Raw genomic sequence first — 19165 nt, 5'->3', positions numbered from 1 at the left:
GTTTTGCTGACTCACTTTGGGGTCCTTTTTATTTTAGAATCGTTTTTCATGAGACAGTCAATTTAAATATTTGTACTATGCCATATTCACATTCATTTGTAACACACACGTAAGGGTAAAAGACAAACAACTTCAACAAATGTAATGCAATGAATAAGCTTCATTGTCACAGAAGCAAACATAACGTCATATCTAATATTTAAACAAATCATTTCCTTGTCCCTAAAGCATTGACTGAGCTATTTTTCGTCCTCAAATGCAGGCATTAAGTTACATGTTCACGTTCTGCTGCCACAATAAATCGGTTTCTCCAGTGTTATAATAAAATGCTAAGTAAGTATTGGTAATAATATTAATAAAAACAACAACGTTTGGGTTCGTTCGTTTAATATGATGAACGTTAACCAGTAAGCTTCAACAATCAACTCCAGCTCAACAAACCATATTGCAATATCTACGTCAACGTTATTTCTGGAACCAACTGGAAATGTGAGATTCATATTTTTCAGATACACATATCTTATAGTGAGGTTAATCTATGGGTTAATCTCATACCGTACTCTGCTCTTCAACACTAATGTGACGCTAGCTGTCTGCATCGTCGAGCATAGCTATTTTAAATTAACAATAACAATGCATACAGTTACCTAACTAGCAAACTAACTAATGTACAAGCATGACCTTATTTTACCAACCTCACCGAGAAGCCTTATGTTTTACAGTATAATCCTTCTTAATGTTTTACACTTCTCCATTATGTTTTAACTTGTATGCTACGGATAGCATCGTTATCACAGATGTAGCTTCGTCTCGCTTGTTAGCTGAATAAAAAGACAAGTAAGAAATAAAGTGCTTGAATTTCACTTACCGAATAAACTGCATTCATGGACGGTCTGTTTGAACCGCAGAGCCATAAGATAAGTGCGATATTTCAATGAAGAATACTCCACCAGGCATCAACACAACAAACACGTCCGAGTAGCAGCCTGGAGCTAATGAAGCTAACGGGGCTAGCAAAGAGACCACTAGCAGATGACTTCCGTTACATTAGAATGACTTCCGTTACAGCAAGAATGACTTCCGTTACAGCAAGAATCCCCTCACACACACAGGTGAAACACATGCACATTCCCTACTGATAACCTTTCAGTAAAATGTTTTTCAGGAGTGTGTGTGTGAGGTTAATTTTCAGTATTGTGTGTGTGAGGTGTTCAGTAGTGAATGTGAGAGGATTTCAGTAGTGTGTGTGCAAGGCCAGATGTTTTCAGTAGTGTGTGCGTGAGGTGTTCAGTAGTGAATGTGAGAGGATTTCAGTAGTGTGTGTGCAAGGCCAGATGTTTTCAGTAGTGTGTGTGTGAGGCTTAATTTTCAGTAGTGTGTGTGAGGTGTTCAGTAGTGAATGTGAGAGGATTTCAATAGTGTGTGTGTGAGGCTTAATTTTCAGTAGTGTGTGTGTGAGGTGTTCAGTAGTGAATGTGAGAGTATTTCAGTAGTGTGTGTGCAAGGCCAGATGTTTTCAGTAGTGTGTGTGTGAGGTGTTCAGTAGTGAATGTGAGAGTATTTCAGTAGTGTGTGTGCAAGGCCAGATGTTTTCAGTAGTGTGTGTGTGAGGTGAGTTTGAATTTTGGCCTACACGGCCCCTCATACATAGCAGTGATTTGAACTAAACACTATCAGCATGCTAACATGCAACTGACAATGCAAACAAGCTGATATTAAGCAGGTAAAAGTGCTCACTGACTGGCTTAATCAGAGGACAAACGTTTGCTAATTGGCAACAATGTACAGCTGAGGATATTGGGAATATCATGTAATCATAAGGCAAAGTATTGGACAAAACTTTAACCTCATGGTGGTGCTAAATGAAAAGTCAGAGGATCAGAATACATACTATGGTGGCCATGATTGTGCCATTTCTTCAAAAAGTTGCTGATAAATGATCAATGTCAACCTTATGTTAGCTCTAAAGCAGGCATGTCACACCAATTTAATATCAAGTGGGCTAAAACTATACTGCATGATAATAACTGATGAACAACAACAACATTTATTTTCAATTTCTTCAAAGAACACTTGTTTCCAATAGTTGGACATAAGCATGTTGGATCTGTAATAGCATAGCCAGCATATTGCCTACTACTCTCATCTGGACACCCAGTGGACAAAGGTTAGCAGTGCATTTAACTGAAACATGGAAACAAGTACTCATTTTCAAACCTTGCAAACACATCCTATTGCACCCATTGACAGGCCAGTTCTGGCCCTTACTGTTACGGTGTGCAGGAAGCAGGACCCAAATGCAGATTTAAGTGACAAAATAATTCCTTTATTTCAAGGCTACAATATTCAGAGACAGAACAGAACACTCACCGCAGTTTACTCACAACACAAGACGACACTGAACACAGGAAGAGACAAGACTAAATACAGGAAGGGGTAATCACAAGACGAGACACAGCCGGGCAGGGGAGGAGAAACACAAGGACCACAGGTGAAAACAATCAGACAACTAGACACACCAGGGAAACTAACAACGGGAGGAAAAACACAGGAAGAAGGACCAGACAATAACCCAGGATGAAAATACCCATAACCAGACATACACAACTACAACACAGACAGATCCTAACACTTACAGCGTAAATATACACCCCTGCTCTAGAACTCGTCAAGGGGCGTCTGTAAAGTCACAAGGGTTCATCTCCTGAGGACCACACATGTCTGTTTAAGTTAATGGACATATCTTTAACAATTTGAGAGATATATGAACCAAGACGTGGACAGATGCTTCTTGCTTTGACTAAATGCACAAAATAAAATAAATAAATGAAAGTAATTTACAAACAAAAATTGTCTCATGGAAAACACACACACACACACACACACACACACACACACACACACACACACACACACACACACACACACACACACACACACACACACACACACACACACACACACACACACACACACACACACACACACACACACACACACACAGACAGACACAGACACAGAGGTCAACTGTTTCACTGTAAACTTAACTTCCCTCATATCATTTGCCAAAATACTAATTCACTATATCTTCAATGACTTGCCAAGGTATCTCCCATGGACTGGCTAACCAAATAATTGATGGTGATAGGCACCAACAAATGAGAGCCACTTCCTGCTGTATGCTGGATGGAAACATTCATTAAGCTCTGGGCTTGAGGACTTGAAGCAGCAGGACACTGAGCACTGCAGCAGGATGACAGATGATCTCCCAGAAAATGAGAGAAACACAAACTGGAAACTTTTCCTAATCAACTTAGAGCATTTTGACTCAACAGAGGGGGACTGAGGTATATGGGGGATATGAATGAGGGACAATGGTGTTTGTTCAGGTGCAGAGTTTTATATAGCACAATTTGCTGGCTTACAGAAATACATTGCTGTAGATTACACAAACAAAAGGACACATTTGCTGGGAAACAAAGCTCAGTGTTGGGGTGCAGGCTTACTGGACAAATTCCCACATAATTGGAAGTGGCCAGTGTAATGTTTCATGTTTATGTTGCCCTGTAGAAGGGTTTCCTTCCCTGCTCCTTTCCTAATGACCTCATGCATGAATAATGACTAAAAAACACAATAAATGGCTCTGCATTTGGAATTTTCCAAGTTTAAGTGGACCCGATTTATTTTTAAAGTCAAGAAACCAATGACTGGCTTGGAGCACGTATACAATGTGAAACCCATAGTGGACCCTTTATAAAAGTCTTTCACTTTCCCTTGGACACTCCTTAAGTGTTAAGGGCCTTTCCGACAGATAAACATCCTTAAGTGTCAGTAATCTGGATCAATATATTTAGACTGTCTACCATAAATCATCGACCTGCAGATTTAGTGCTGGGCTCGGTTGTTTTTTTGCCATATGCACAAGCTCACACATCTCTGGTGATGGGGGGTGTATTCTCACTGTAGCATGGCAGAGCACAGCAGCATCTGTTCTCCTGGCCTCCTCCAGCGGCATTCATATGATCCTCTTTAGTAAATCAAAACTCATTATTTTAAACTTCTTATATGGTTCTCTTGGTGGATGTAACATCAATCACCTTCTCTGTGCTCTACCCTGTGGTGTTTTACTAAGGCTGTAAAACCTCCACGTGTTTTGAAATAGACTGTTTTAACTTAAAATGACACATAATATCACGGTTATGTGCATTTTAGGTTACTTTTCACTTCATTCTTGATGTGAATTTGGTTTTAAAAATTATAGTATGGGTGTTTCCCCATCTGCCTTACAGTATATGGCTTCTCTGAGGTGTTGCAATTATGGTAATTGAGGATAATTAAGGTTATGAGCGAGCCTGAAATTATTGGTGATTAGAATTCATCAAAATGTACATAAACATGACTGACACCAGATGCCTCTAAATGTGTTGTTTTATTTGCTTTAACGATCAGTAATGTATGAAAGTTGTGTGGATTACCCTCCAGTGCCTGTGATCACATCTCTGAGCATGCTTTCCCTGCTTACCAAACCATATTATTATACATAAAGGCTTATAAGACTTTGCTGAAGGATAAAGGAGTGAGGACATTTGCACACATTGCTTACAGTTCCTCAATCGTATTCATCTGTCTGCCACAACGCCGGTGTTTGAGGGTGGTGGTGTATGTTGGTGTTCTAAACACTGGAGTGTAATCAGTGAATTCAGCAAAAATAACAACCTGACTAGAACCTTCCTTACAGATTAATTATGAGTACCTAACCCGACACTCAAACTACAATTTGTATTCATAAAAATAACCTCCAGGTAAATGAAAGGAACAGGAAATGGATAACTTAACACATATTTCTTTAACAACATAGCAGTCTAACAGTTAAAAGAACAGTCTACTTGCTTCTTCTCTATCAGTATGTAGGTTATGTTTACCTGGGTAATGTCCTTTCACAGTGAGAGACAGCTGAGTGCGTGACACATCGGATTTCTGCTGTGGTGATAATAATTGTGTCCTTAATGAGCACACTTCTGAGAATGTTCAGCTACCACTGGCAGCCAGTTAGTTTAGCTCAGATTAAAGATGGGGGGGGGGAAAAAGCAAAAAATAGTCTAGCTCTATCCAGGGATTATAAAATCCACCCACCAGTCCTTCTAAAGACCGCTTATTAACTTAAGCAAATATTTTATTCAGCATTGTTACAGGCCGGACTGTTTAAATGCTTCCTTGGCTGGGCGCAGATGCTTCTCTTGGTTGAGTGTCTCCCAGTGGAGGCTCCAGGAAGTTACTGCCTCTGGCAAATATATAGTCCGCCAGCTAATGTGTAATTAGTGAGCATTGGGACCATTTTGTTTCCTTTGGACCAAGATAAGTTTACCTTTTGCGGCATCAACCTTGTAACTTAAATCGTGGTAAGAAAACCAAGTGTATTCCCCTTAAATATCAAACGAGAGAGCAGCTCATGAATCCACTTATTCCCCACGGGGACATTGTTATTTAATCACAGCTATATTGTGTCTGGTTATACTACATTACAGTAACCTTTTCCATTTTTAATGAAGCGTAACCTTTTCAATTTTGATGATGTGTAAATAAAGAAAACACACACACGCATAAAATCACACCCACAGCAATTTGTACTAACCCTGAGAGTGTGCGGCGACTGAACTGGCAGTCCAGTGACGTCCACCTGTGCCACGTCGTCTGCATGTGCACTCAGCCCATGGACGAACAGGATAGGCCGGCTGTACAGGACATCTCGCTGAGGGACCAGATTCAGGTCTTCATTGACGTGGAAGTTGGGGTCCGACACCTCAAACTTCACGTCTTCATTCCCCGCGCAGTCATCAAACTCGACTGAAAGAAACACACGGAAAGGGTAGTTGTTATGTCTTCACTCATTTCACTCACAAATTACAAACCGAAATGTCAAGCCACAAGTCACCGAGGTATTCACTGCACCGTAAAGAAGAGAACTTAAAGAGGTTGCCAACTAAAAAAGCGGATATAAATAGATGCCCTGAAGATAAACACACACCCTGAGGAAAGAGGAGGATGTTCTGAAAGGCTCTGTCAGCTAAGCTACAATAAAAGTCAGTGATCTCTATTCTCAAAAGCCTGCTGCAATATTTATGACCCATTGCACGCATTGTAGACTTATTAATGTGTCTGACTCCCTTTTGCAGGGCTGTACAGAGAGTGCAATGGAATTCAGTGGCAAGAGGAGAAAGGATTTAAGTTCCAGGAGGAGGAGAGTGTCACCTTAAAGTCAGATGCATGTGGCACGTGCACGTGTGAGCTCGTATTGTCTGACTAAAGGAGATACCGCCAATGACTCTAGCGGGCTTTATCCCTTCTGATCATGTTCATCCGCTCTTTATCTCTCTCACACACTTCCTTTGGTCTTGTGACACTATCCCCATGTCCTCCCCCACCCTCAGGCCTGACAATCCTCCCCTCCCTCATCCTTCACCTCCTCTTTACCTCGGCCTCCCGTGAAGCTTCCTGCTGTTACGGAACACGAAGGGAGGGGTTTTTGGGTGTTCTTGGATGGATGTGTACACATGTTGATGGGTAAAGCAGGTGCAACATGACTCACCATTCAACATAATTGCTATTTCTGAAACATGGATCAACAACGAAAATGACATAGACATTGAGCTGGATGGATATGAGCTCAGATACAAAAATAGACCAAATAAGGGAGGAGGAGGAGCTGCTATCTATGTGGATACAACTCTGCACTTTAGTGTGTTGGACAGTATGACAACTGTGGTTGACAACCTATTAGAAAGTATAACAATTGAAATCTACAAGGAAAAAAATAATCAGCTGTATACTGTATATAGGACGCTAGGGTCAAGCATTGAAACTTTCACAGACTGGATGGAGGGCATGTTTTCTAAAATAAATAACAAAGCTATTTTCATATGTGGAGATTTTAATATTAACCTGCTTGATCCTAACAAGCACAAAACTTTGATGAATTTATCAATACAATGTATAGTCTGAGCCTATTTCCGAAAAGAACTAGACCCAGTAGAGTGACATCCCATTGTGCCACCCTAATAGAAAATATATTTAACAATGACATTGAAAACCACACAGTAAGTGGGTTACGTAAGGACGTCCCATTGCTCTTAAAACTCATTTCCCTGCTTCTCGTGGTTTCCTTGCGTCTCTCCATGCTTCCCTGGTGGGAGGGACTAAATGCAGGGAAACAACGCAAGTGAGGGACGCAAAGATTTCATTTAAACGAAGTGAGATGCAGCCACAGACGCACAACTGCGACTGTATACAGAGACCATAGGTTGGGACGTGTCACGTCGGCCGGATGTCGCCAATGACGTTATAGGAGCGAACATTCTGGATCTGCTTGTTAGCACCCCCCTTTTCTTTTCTTTTTTGAGATGCGGGTACGGAGGAAAAGAGAGAGGGTTTTGTTGTCTGACACTTTGTGAGTTCCCTGACACCGGGGACACATATTTATGTATAAAAGATATCAAAATGTGCATTTTGCATAATAGGTCCACTTTAAGTGGCCCAATGCTTTTATGGGGTTTTCCCTTTACTGTAGTGTGTTATGCAGGCTTTTGTATATTTAAATGGCCTGCAACATATTTATTTATCTAGTCTTATGACCCCTCAAAGTGCTTTTACATATAGCGTATACCCATTCACACACATTCATGCCGAGACAGATGCTACCCTAAAAAGTCCCACCTGCTCCAAGGAGACAAACACGATGCATTCACACACTGCAATGTCAATATGAGTATCATGCCCAAGGACACACCGACATGTTGAGTGCTGAAGCTAGGGATCTAACCAATGATCATATGATTGGATAGATGAATATAAATTATAAAACAAAACCGTTTTGCATTTAAGCTATTTCCATACTCATACAAATGTTCCAAAGTGAAGGGAAATTGCATATTTCAAAGTCAAAAGCCTTCATAATGTCTTAGGGGAGTACTACAGTACCTGGATATTTGCACAGCACCCAAGCCCTGTAAATGCTCAGGCTAAACCCTGCACATGATGTGAGATGATCATCAATACAGCAAAGTGTTTCTGGAAAAACATGTTGTCTGTCCACAAAAACTTTTTATTTGATTGTAAAAACAAGCAAAAATGTAGATAGGAAAGAATGTTTCTCCCCTCCACTGGGACAAGGACAGGGCACTCAAGACAATGCCTTACATTACTTATTCATTATGGATGTCATGCTTTTAGTTTAACATAACACAGAAAGTCTATTGTAGCTCATAGCCAGCAGAAGGAAACTCTTCACAATGATCTGGGAATCTCTCATCTCTGTGTTCTGCTCACATACTGTATTTCTGATGAAGGAATGGGTTCAGATTTGAGCCCAGATTTAACAAGTTTCTCTGTGTATGTCAAGTTCTTCAGGTTTTTGGCCTGTACCAGTGATTTAGCCTGACTTGATAGGCTAGAGGGCAACAGAGGACGCTTTGGACAACTCAAATTCGTTCTTTTTGTCTTTATTTATCAAGACAGCTCCAAGAATTTATCAGGTTGAAAACCTTCAAAACACAAACAAAAGTTAGCTCACATACTACACAAATTACAAACATTTTGCAGGTCTCACTGCATTCTCAATAATAACAATAATAGCACCACAAACTATGTTTTAATTAAAATGAATACATTTCCTTTAAACCCCATCATTAACTTAAATGAATTAGAGTGTTTATCTCCACTTGGAAACAAGCACCAGAGGAAACCTCATCTGAACACCTGTGCTGTCTAAATTGCACAGAAAACAAACGGGGCACAGGCAGACCGCGCTGCGTAAAAAAAACAGTTGATTGCGCAACAGCACTCCCGCAAAGTGCGGCAACAGATCAAGTACATAAACACAATAAACATACCAATGCCGTCTCCGGAGCCTCACACACACTGTCGCCTGGTTCTCTCTCCGTGGCTTTGAGAACAAGAGACCGGCCATCACAAACTACACCCCTTTTGTAGCCGTGTTGCCGGAAGCGGCATTCATATCTTTTCTACAGCTCGCTTATGAAAAGTAGCCCACGCTATCAAAAATAAACAAATACCCTCTCCTGGTATTGAACAATACTATAATAATAATACCAATACTCTAAATGAAAACACATAATTATTTTTTAGTCCGTTTTTCATAGATATTATATATTGACTTTCGTCTTGACACCTCCCACTTGAGCTCCTGGTTTCTAACCCAAGGAGCTCACACCAGTTCTTCACCTTCAAATCACACCTGTTCTTCCACAGGAAGTAAGATGACAAGGCGCCTGACATCTCTATGAAGAATAGTGGCAGGGATCCTGCTTGGATGTCCCTTGTACCCTCCACAGACTTTATTCTTCATCGTTGGGACTGGGTAGCTGGGAAAGGTTCTCACATTTACATCCCTTTTCCATCAGTATTTACGCTGACCACTCTTGCCAGTTTGTAATGTCCTCTCAGGCCATTTTGGTCAGCCAGCCACACCACATCTCGATTCCTTGTGTGCCATATTACTTCCAACTTTGATTCTGCCCTAGGCTGGTCCTTAATCTCCAGCCACTTCCTTGCAGCTCTCCGTACCCAGGCTATGACACCGACACGTTTTTGAAGGCTGCAGAATATTTTCACCTCCACAGGATCCTTCACTGTCTTTCCTGTGAGATTTCTGGTAGGAGTCTGCTTGGCTCTAGGTTTCTCCCATTGGCTCTTACTTTTTCCCTGTGGGTCTTCTAGGCCATCTCTTTGATTTATTTCGGCTTGAGCTCTTGTTATGGCTGCTGAGAATGCCTTCCTCTGGAGCTTGTCCACACTCTCTCTGGCTTGCGCTGCCACCTCTTCAGCTGATCTTATTGGCCACTCCTCCACTCTGTACCCAATTCCCAGGGCTTTGTTGTCCTCCTCTCTCATCTGATTTGGGAGGATGAGAGTTTTACTTACAGCTGTTGCTTTTTCTCCTCCCAGGAGCGCTGCTGCAGTTTCTTGCCTCCCACTTTGCAAGACCGGGCCCATGGTTTGAGGCATAAGCCACCAGCTCTTTCCACCATTTTGTGCTCTTGGGCTTTATCTAAAGCTTGCCACTCAGGCTCCTGCTTCAGCTGTTTTCCTGTACTCATGACTGTGCCCTCCACAGCACATTTGTTGTTGGGGAGAGAAGTGGGTTCTTCAGTCCAGAGATATTTTGCATCCCAGTGTGGTGATGCAATATGAGAATCCTGCCTGACGTAGGTTAGGCCTGCCTTTATTGTATCCAGCTCTCTCTCCTCCGCCAGGGTCATCACTTTACCTCCTGGTTGGCAATTTCCACACCGACATCCTCCACACTTAGGCTCACAGGCTGCTCCAATGCTGTCCCACCTCCACCATTCCAGGAACTCACGATTAGTTGCAGCTGTGACCTTTACTTCAGCCATATCTTCCTTCTGAAACTGTGCTGGTTTGTCTTTTGGAAGCTTTCTCTCCTCATACCTGACTGCAGCTGTTCTCATGGAGCGAGCAAAGTGTGTGTTGGACCTGTGTGCCGCCACTTCAATCTCCTCAAACAGTTCTGGGTGTGCTCCGCCTACTGCTTTTCCCAGTGGACTTTCCCCCAAAACAAGGTCTCCAACCACCTTCACTCTTTGTGGAGCAAGTCTTCCTTCCCTGTGGCTTATGAGGAGCTCAACTTCCTCTGGCCTCTTTAATTCTTCGGGCTTGACCTCTGGGAAGAACTTCTGCAGTTTTTCAGGACTGATGACTTTATGCACTTTGACGATCTCCTCTAGGCCATAGCAGACAAGTCCATGTGCCTTCTCTGTCCCTTTAGGAGTCTTGACTTCTTCTGGCCTCTTTAATTTGTCGGGCTTGACCTCTGGGAAGAACTTCTGCAGTTTCTCCGCTGCAATCCTGCGTGAGTTGACAAATTCAACTTGCCTCATCTCAAGTCTATTCCTTATTGCTTTGAGGTCCTTGACTCTGCCAGCTAGATCTGATTTCGCCATCATGGGTATCCAGCACTCCCAAGCTGCCATCACTCTGGTGGCCTCCTTCATCCGCCCCTCTAGAATGGTCAGGAGCACCCCGTAGCCTTCCAGGTTGGTTCCCTCCACAGGCACATTCCCAGCTTGTTCACTGGCTTCTTCTGCTTCCTCAATTGCAGTGATGAGCTCATATCGGCCATATCTGGACCCCAAAGTTATCTTGAATAAGGCCTCTCACCTCTTCCATTCTGGCTTCAGCCTCCTCTGCAGTCCTTTCAACGTCGGCCTCTTCCCGCTTTGCAAGAGCTTCTTCTTCCTTTCCTTCGGCCTTTTGAGCGTCTGCATGCAACCCAGCCATGCAGTCCTCATTTGCTTCAAGAACCTTTTTTAATCCCTCTTTCAGCTTGGTGAATTCCTCCCTTAGCTCTGCTTCGACCATTCTACCTGCTTCTCTGTTGAGGTAGATGGCCTGCCTGGTGAAGTTGCTTTTTGCACTTGTTCTTGCTTTCTTGAGCTCTTTAACCGTCTTCCCCAGGATTTCTTCCGCCATTTTGAGCTAATGGAAATCCACAGTTTCCCTTCTCTGCGTCAACAGCTTTCTCTGGACGTCTGAAGCCTTTTATCCTCTGGCCCAGGCTGCTCCGCTTGGTTTTCAACTGTCAAGTTCTTCAGGTTTTTGGCCTGTACCAGTGATTTAGCCTGACTTGATAGGCTAGAGGGCAACAGAGGACGCTTTGGACAACTCAAATTCGTTCTTTTTGTCTTTATTTATCAAGACAGCTCCAAGAATTTATCAGGTTGAAAACCTTCAAAACACAAACAAAAGTTAGCTCACATGCTACACAAATTACAAACATTTTGCAGGTCTCACTGCATTCTCAATAATAACAATAATAGCACCACAAACTATGTTTTAATTAAAATGAATACATTTCCTTTAAACCCCATCATTAACTTAAATGAATTAGAGTGTTTATCTCCACTTGGAAACAAGCACCAGAGGAAACCTCATCTGAACACCTGTGCTGTCTAAATTGCACAGAAAACAAACGGGGCACAGGCAGACCGCGCTGCGTAAAAAAAACAGTTGATTGCGCAACAGCACTCTCGCAAAGTGCGGCAACAGATCAAGTACATAAACACAATAAACATACCAACGCCGTCTCCGGAGCCTCACACACACTGTCGCCTGGTTCTCTCTCCGTGGCTTTGAGAACAAGAGACCGGCCATCACAAACTACACCCCTTTTGTAGCCGTGTTGCCGGAAGCGGCATTCATATCTTTTCTACAGCTCGCTTATGAAAAGTAGCCCACGCGATCAAAAATAAACAAATACCCTCTCCTGGTATTGAACAATACTATAATAATAATAATAATAATACTCTAAATGAAAACACATAATTATTTTTTAGTCCGTTTTTCACAGATATTATATATTGACTTTCGTCTTGACAGTGTAGCTTGTGGAACAGTTGCACCTCTCTTAAAATAAAGCACAGCTTCCATGTCTCGTGCAAAGGCTTGACACTTTCTCTTCCAAACCAACTCATTATTTTGTATTTGTATAAAAACGTCAATTGCCCATATTTATATGTTTGAGCTGCCTTTTAACATCTCGTTTTAGAGCAATACTTTACCTATGGACCTAATGTTGCTGGAAGTTAGAATCTCTAAGATGTTCACGACTGCTCAAGAACGGTGACAAGGTGGGAAAAAGAGTAGGTTTGTCTGGGACAATATGACACATGTTACCACAATGCTGAGAGGTGTAATTTAGATGTCAATGTAGTCCCCATATAACCCTAAAATAAAAATATATTTTGAAACCATTAGTGTAATGATGTAATAAAGTCTTACATGTAGTTTGTTGCTTCAAATCAGTCTTCTCCATGTTCGATTGAAAAGAAAAACTGGCAATTGTCACGAAAACTCTCTAGGATTAATAAATAAGCAAACACGTTCCCAGACTGTTGTTGCAACTTTTTTTCATCACATACTTTCCATCATATTCTGTCAAAAAGGGGATCCCAGTGGTCTGCAATTGTTCTGCAAGTAGGGGACCAAATATGCAACGAGAATGGGGACATCTTGGAGTGCCCTTGACCCAACCCATGCGTATGTCAATTAATTTACATCTGACATACACAATGGTGATAGCCCTACCTTACACAGCCATTGAATAAAAAGGTAAATTCAAGAATGGAGACTGCCAATCAAATGAGGGACATTGGCTCAACTTGGGGAACAAGTTTAAAAAATGCTGAGCAGTCCATCACAACGTGTGACACTTAGTCGTCCTATATCCAAGTTTTTGCTCAATGTTTACAGTTTTAGCTGTCCACACAATCCTAGAGAATGTTATAGTTAACTGCACTTGAAGTAAACATATTTAACAACTGATGTTTCTAAATTAGTCAGGACTGTGGCCTTTTTTAGTATGCAAACACATTAATAGTGTAAAAAACAGAAACATATATGTGATAAGTTCCACTAACATAGTCATTATAAACAAGGCTACATAGCGTTGCAACACTATGACAAACTAACTACATAAGGGGCAGACAGTTTATTATTTGTATTTGAATAAGTGTATCATCTCTTTAGTTCACTAATGATGTGACTCGGAAGCCCAACTCCCACTGTAATTAAGCTTTATTAACTGTAGTCCCAATACATACAAATTAGTACACAGTAGGGGATACATTGTTACAAAACCAACCCGTATTGTTTCACTGTTTTTGTGCCGTAACTTGTATTGTTCATGTTTCTTAATCACAGCGGATAAAAGGTAGCTGGGAGGAATTTACCACCTAATGCTCTCATTATATGTCTCCCTACTCTTCCCATCCCTTTACCTTGTAAAAGCAATGGCTGTGTGTGTCTGATTGAAAGTCATCAATCCATACACGTCTAGTATGTCTATCTACGATCACGCCAGCACAAAGTGAAAAGCCTATGGTTAGCGCTGGCTGACAATAAAATCAATAGACTAAAGTCTATCAAAGCACTCATTTAGTACACTTAACCTTTGCGGCTATTAGTCTGGCTTCTTGTATCTCTCTCACTGCAGACATTTTAAAATCTTCCCTCCGGACTGTATCGTTTTCTGCCATCTGGACGAGGGTAAGAGCTGAATACCGGAGTGAGGAATAGAGGACGTGGGGAAAACAAATGACAGGAGAGGCAAGGCTACAATGGACACTGAGGGAGAGCTACAAAGTCAACAGCCTACTCTCCAGGGAAACAAGGCTCCATCTCAATATTCACTTCTAAGCCAAAGCATGAAAGATGTGTTCATTTCCATTCCCATTACAAGCCTCAGATTTATTTCAATAACATGGGTGCGCTCTTTAGAGCCTGCAAATTGCGGCGCCAAACAGTGTCAGTGGCATTTCAAAGGGGGATTTCAGTGGAGAGCATAGTGAGCGCGCGGCTTTGAACTCAGGCAACAATGAGAGAACGCAATTTACCCTGCTCACCACTATGCACAAACACGCACACCACTTTCTTTCTTCTGAGTGCTGGCTCAGGCTTGGAATAACTGTGCACAACATGGATTAGGGTTGCCAAAATCCCTCACTGACGACTCTTTAGGAGGAGGAGCGGGTGGGTGGGAGTTAAATTGTTCCTGCGAGTTTGACATTCAAGCTCTTTTCAGGCTATAAACCCCCCATGGAGCCTGTGAATGGCCAATGTTCCAGAAAGTAGTTCACCAACGAGCATGGTCAGTTTAAGATCTATCCACATGCTTTCATGGCATCAACATATGACTATAAATTCTTAATTAAGTTTAAAACAAGAAATTAAGACATTTTCAGGGATTGTGTACCTTAGACTTAAATGCAGATACCTGTTATAAAATGGACAGAACAAACAATACTCCATCATTTGTATTTTACAAATTACTCCAAACTTTCAACCAGTGATGTGTTTGACATATATTTTTCTCTTTAACCTGTTTAGCCCTGAGCCTGTTTTTCAGGTCTCAGGCTCCAAAATGACGTGCCCGGAACAAATGAATATCTTCACTTGTAAAAGGGGTAAATTAATCATCTTTTTTCTCAAAGCAACAATAAACCTTGGAGTTGGATGTAGAAAAATGTCAGAATCAATATAGATGTTTTTATTTTAAAGTAAATTCAGATTGAACATTATAGTTTCCGTCCAAAAGAAAACCATTACTTATAGTGAAAACCACCCTTGAATGATGGGATAGTAGATTAAAAGCTTTAGGAATCCAAACTATAACATATAATAAGTACCCTGTATCAAGATTGATGCAAAACAAGTGAAATTTGACCTTTTTAGAGAGATTTAGAAAAAGTAAACCCCACTTCTGGGGTCATTTGGGTGGATTTTCCATATCTCTGGAACCCATCGGTCAATTTTGATGATTGACATCTCTTTTGAACCAATAGAATCGAGGGGAAGTTCCTAAAATCCATCTAAACATTACCATTGGTGAAGAGAGTGATGCGCAGCCAGCATGCCCAAAACAGGAAGCTGGGTTGTAGCTCTCTCCGTTTTTTACAAAAATGTTATGATGGATTATCAGTAATCATTTCAAAGTGACACAGAAACATTGGATGAACCTTCAGCAGCATTTGTATGCGTTTTAATGCCATTGAACACAACTTTTGATCAGAAAACAGCAAAGGTAAGACGTATTTGCCATTTTGGCCCTGTAAAGCTAAATTGTGTCTGGTTTTGCCTTCGCTGCCCTGAGTCTTGGTCGTGGAGTGATGATACTTATACCATTGGAATCTGTGGAATCTCAGCTTTCATATGATATATTGTTTGTGCAGAACCTATGAAGTATACAATATTTCTAATGTGAGTTATGTGCTAAGTGCGTTAGCACTCTTTCGCTTAGTGCTGATTCAGAGGCTTGGCCTTAGAGTTGTGTTTTGTTTCGTTAAAATGGTTCATAACGTCAGTTAGCTGAGTTTCTTCCCGTTATGTGGGTATGACACATTAATAAGTTGTTAAATGTTAAGAAGCCCCGGGCTTAACAGGTTAAAGTGTTTAAGCAAAATCATCTTTATAATGAAAAACAATGTAGATGTTCTCCCTCTAAATGATAAAGCAACCTATTTTGACATCCAAGCATATTGACATTGGCTCCACTCTTTTGTCTGTCAGACCCAACAATTTGATCCCCCCCCCCCCTGCCTCCCCTCCTCTGTCAGACACCAAAGTTTTCCTTTGAGGTGTTTTGAAGACAATTTTCTGTCTTGTAACTAAATGTCAATTCTCCATGATGGCAGAGATGGGAATAGGAGTAATCTCAAAGGTGGCAGCACGGGTGTGTTTGAGCTGATAGCTGACGTGTCTTACCAGCCAGAGTGTGCTCAGCCTCATAAAAAAGGCTCAGGAGAACACCATTCTCAAATAATCACTTGGCATTAGCGAAGGAGCCGCCTTTGAAAATGTATTTACACCCTGAATTGCATTTTTCCCCAGAGTTTCCTATCACAGAGCTTTGTCTGAGACCCATTATTGGGCCTCAGCCTTAACACGGCTCTTTTTAGCTACAAAGATAACGGTTTGAAGGATCTTGCCAACTAGGGGGTCCTGACAGCAGGATCTTTCATCTCAGGCTTAAAAGATGATTAAGGCCCCCAACCTCCACCTTTATTGCGACTCCAGCCGATCTCATGTTAGGTGTGTGTGTTCTGCGGCCCATGATCATGCTTTGATGTATGGCACTGTCCACTTCAATGGTGACTAAAGCCAATTAAAGTGCAATTACTTTCTGATCCGAGAAAGTGTCAGAGAGAGTTCATGGGGACTGTTAAAGATCAGCAAATAATGGAAGTTAAAGGTGGGGTAGGTCATTTTGGAGAAACCAGCTCGAGTGCGCTATAATTTGAAAATACACAGCCGGAAGAATTCTGCCACTTCCTCACAGAGCCCCTCCTCCAACACACACGAACGCGCACATGACCAATGAGGGCACGAGATAAGTTTGTGCACAGATGGAAGGCTGACCGGCAGGTAGGCCATCCAGTTATTTTAGCCGGGCCGGCTCAGATGATTGGTCGTGCTTTTTACAGTACTATGGCTTCCACAGATGACATTTTTTAATGTATTTATTGTCAAAGCACTTAAGATATTCATTGCTATCGGGATGTTAAGAGCATTCCATGGAATATAACAAAAAGTGTTTCTGAAATAAATTACATACCCCACCTTTAAATAATTATGTGTATCTTTTCAACACAATCAAAGCGTTCTCTTATACTCTCTCCTTTCTCGATTACATTTTGCCTGAAAGTGCACTTGTGTGTTTCAGTTCCCACGTATACTTAATCAAAATGCTTTTAAACCTCACTCTGTGATCCTACTGTAAACAAAAGGAACAAAAACACATTACTGGAACATCCAATTGTTCCTCCATGTTTAGTCACATTTTTCATCTACTGTTTATATAATATGAGGACTTGTAACAAACACATTTTAATTAACCGTTTTTGATGCTGTAAAGGGATGATTCAGCACAGCAGTTATACAAACTGCAAATACAAATACAAATATTTAAATAGGTCATGTTGAAAACCAAAATTCCCTATATAATGTATACGTAGGTGTCCCTAATGTGTCCTCCCAGAAACCTCTGTTTTGCTTCGCACCACTCTGATTTACCCAGTGGCTTCATTTTCACATTTACATAGCTGGGATTATGCATGCAAGCAAATGCACGAGGGTATTGTTTGGACATGTTCGCGTTTGTGCCTCTTTTATAATTACAAGGGTTGGCAGTTAGATGTACGATTAAACAAAAACATGAACAAAATCATGGATTCAATTCCACAACGGCGACAATTTAAGCAGCACCATTATATACATGAAACATACATGAAAACCATTTGGATTTAACAACATAAAGCGACAATACCAACAGTAATTGAGTTTCCTGCTCTGCTTGAAGATCACTTGTGTTGGAACTGTGCTGAAATGTATTCACAAACTCTGATGTTGCATCAACCAATCAACCATCTTAACAGGCAGGACCGCCTGGTGGAATCTAAGAGGTGAACAAGAAATAAACGTAATTGCTGGCAGGAAAACGTTTTTAGCGATCTCATGAGAAAATGTTGTCTACAAAGTGGCAACATGCTGACCGCTTAATTTACTGAGATCATACTCTATTTGACTTTCCCTGAAGAATTGGCTTTTGTCTGTTCAACCCTGTCTGCATTTTCACTTCTAGAAAACAATTGCATAACTTCAGAGTTTAAAAAAACAGTCAATTATTATTCTTTGTCATTCATTATTGTTGTTTCTGTCATGATGTGCAAATTATTTCAGCTAACAGAAGAAAGCTAGCTAATTATAACACATTATGTGCCCCGAGAGTGTTTTATAAAATGTCACTGTCAACTTGTGCCCTCAGAAAAATATTTATTTTGTTAGTTTTTATTTTAAGCTACAATAAAAACTGTCAAAACAGCAGAGAAGTTACCCTGCCCGAATGACATTCTTGAAATGATTTACTTGAGGTTCAGAGATTGTGTTGAATCACCGGCTTAGAAATGTGCAAAAGCTGATTATGATAAGCTGGCACTTACAAAATAGATCATTCACTAACAGCTTAGCAGCCGAGTTGAAGTCATTCTACAAACTGTGCATAGTTGAAGCTATCTGGTACCACAGCAGTCTCATTTGAATCAAAATCAACACATTTCCCCATGTACATGATAAGATTTTGTTTGGCGTTGTGCTAAATATGGAACTGGATGGTAGTGATCTGATGGTGTGTTACACTGATTTGTGAGGCTCCTTGTTGTCACAGTCAACAACCAGAGATGGTTCATTATACCGACTGCATTATGCAGTCGGTATCTCTGTGGGAACGCGTACTCTTTATGCTACAGTAAAGCTTAAAAAAGACAACGAAAAGAAATCGGGAGTGAACGAGAGAGAAAATAAAGTAATTATGGTGAAATATTAAGAGATGGGCTTTGTGCTCTCACTCAGACTCAGGGGGATCTTCTCCTTGTTATCACCCTGAGTTACAGTGCGTCCAGGCCAGGAATGCCAGGACACTGCCGCCAGGCTACACACACACACACACACACACACACACACACACACACACACACACACACACACACACACACACCACACACACACACACACACACACACACACACACACACACACACACACCACACACACACACACACACACACACACACACACACAC

The 19165-nt window shown here is 41.3% G+C and overlaps 1 protein-coding gene across 1 annotated transcript in view; it reads right to left on the bottom strand.

Annotated features, from left to right (window-relative positions):
* The window catches only part of cdh13 (cadherin 13, H-cadherin (heart)), a 467262-nt gene that overhangs the window by 298502 nt on the left and 149595 nt on the right, over nucleotides 1-19165 (bottom strand). The window contains exon 3 of the mRNA XM_034210651.1: nucleotides 5633-5844. Coding sequence (XP_034066542.1) covers nucleotides 5633-5844 — 212 coding nt within the window. The remainder of the gene's footprint in view (nucleotides 1-5632; nucleotides 5845-19165) is intronic.

The sequence above is a fragment of the Gymnodraco acuticeps genome, unplaced genomic scaffold (assembly GCF_902827175.1).
Source record: "Gymnodraco acuticeps unplaced genomic scaffold, fGymAcu1.1, whole genome shotgun sequence".
NCBI classification, from domain to species: Eukaryota; Metazoa; Chordata; class Actinopteri; order Perciformes; family Bathydraconidae; genus Gymnodraco; species Gymnodraco acuticeps.
Note: the sequence above shows the minus strand (reverse complement) of the source record. Positions and strands in the feature narration are given on the sequence as shown.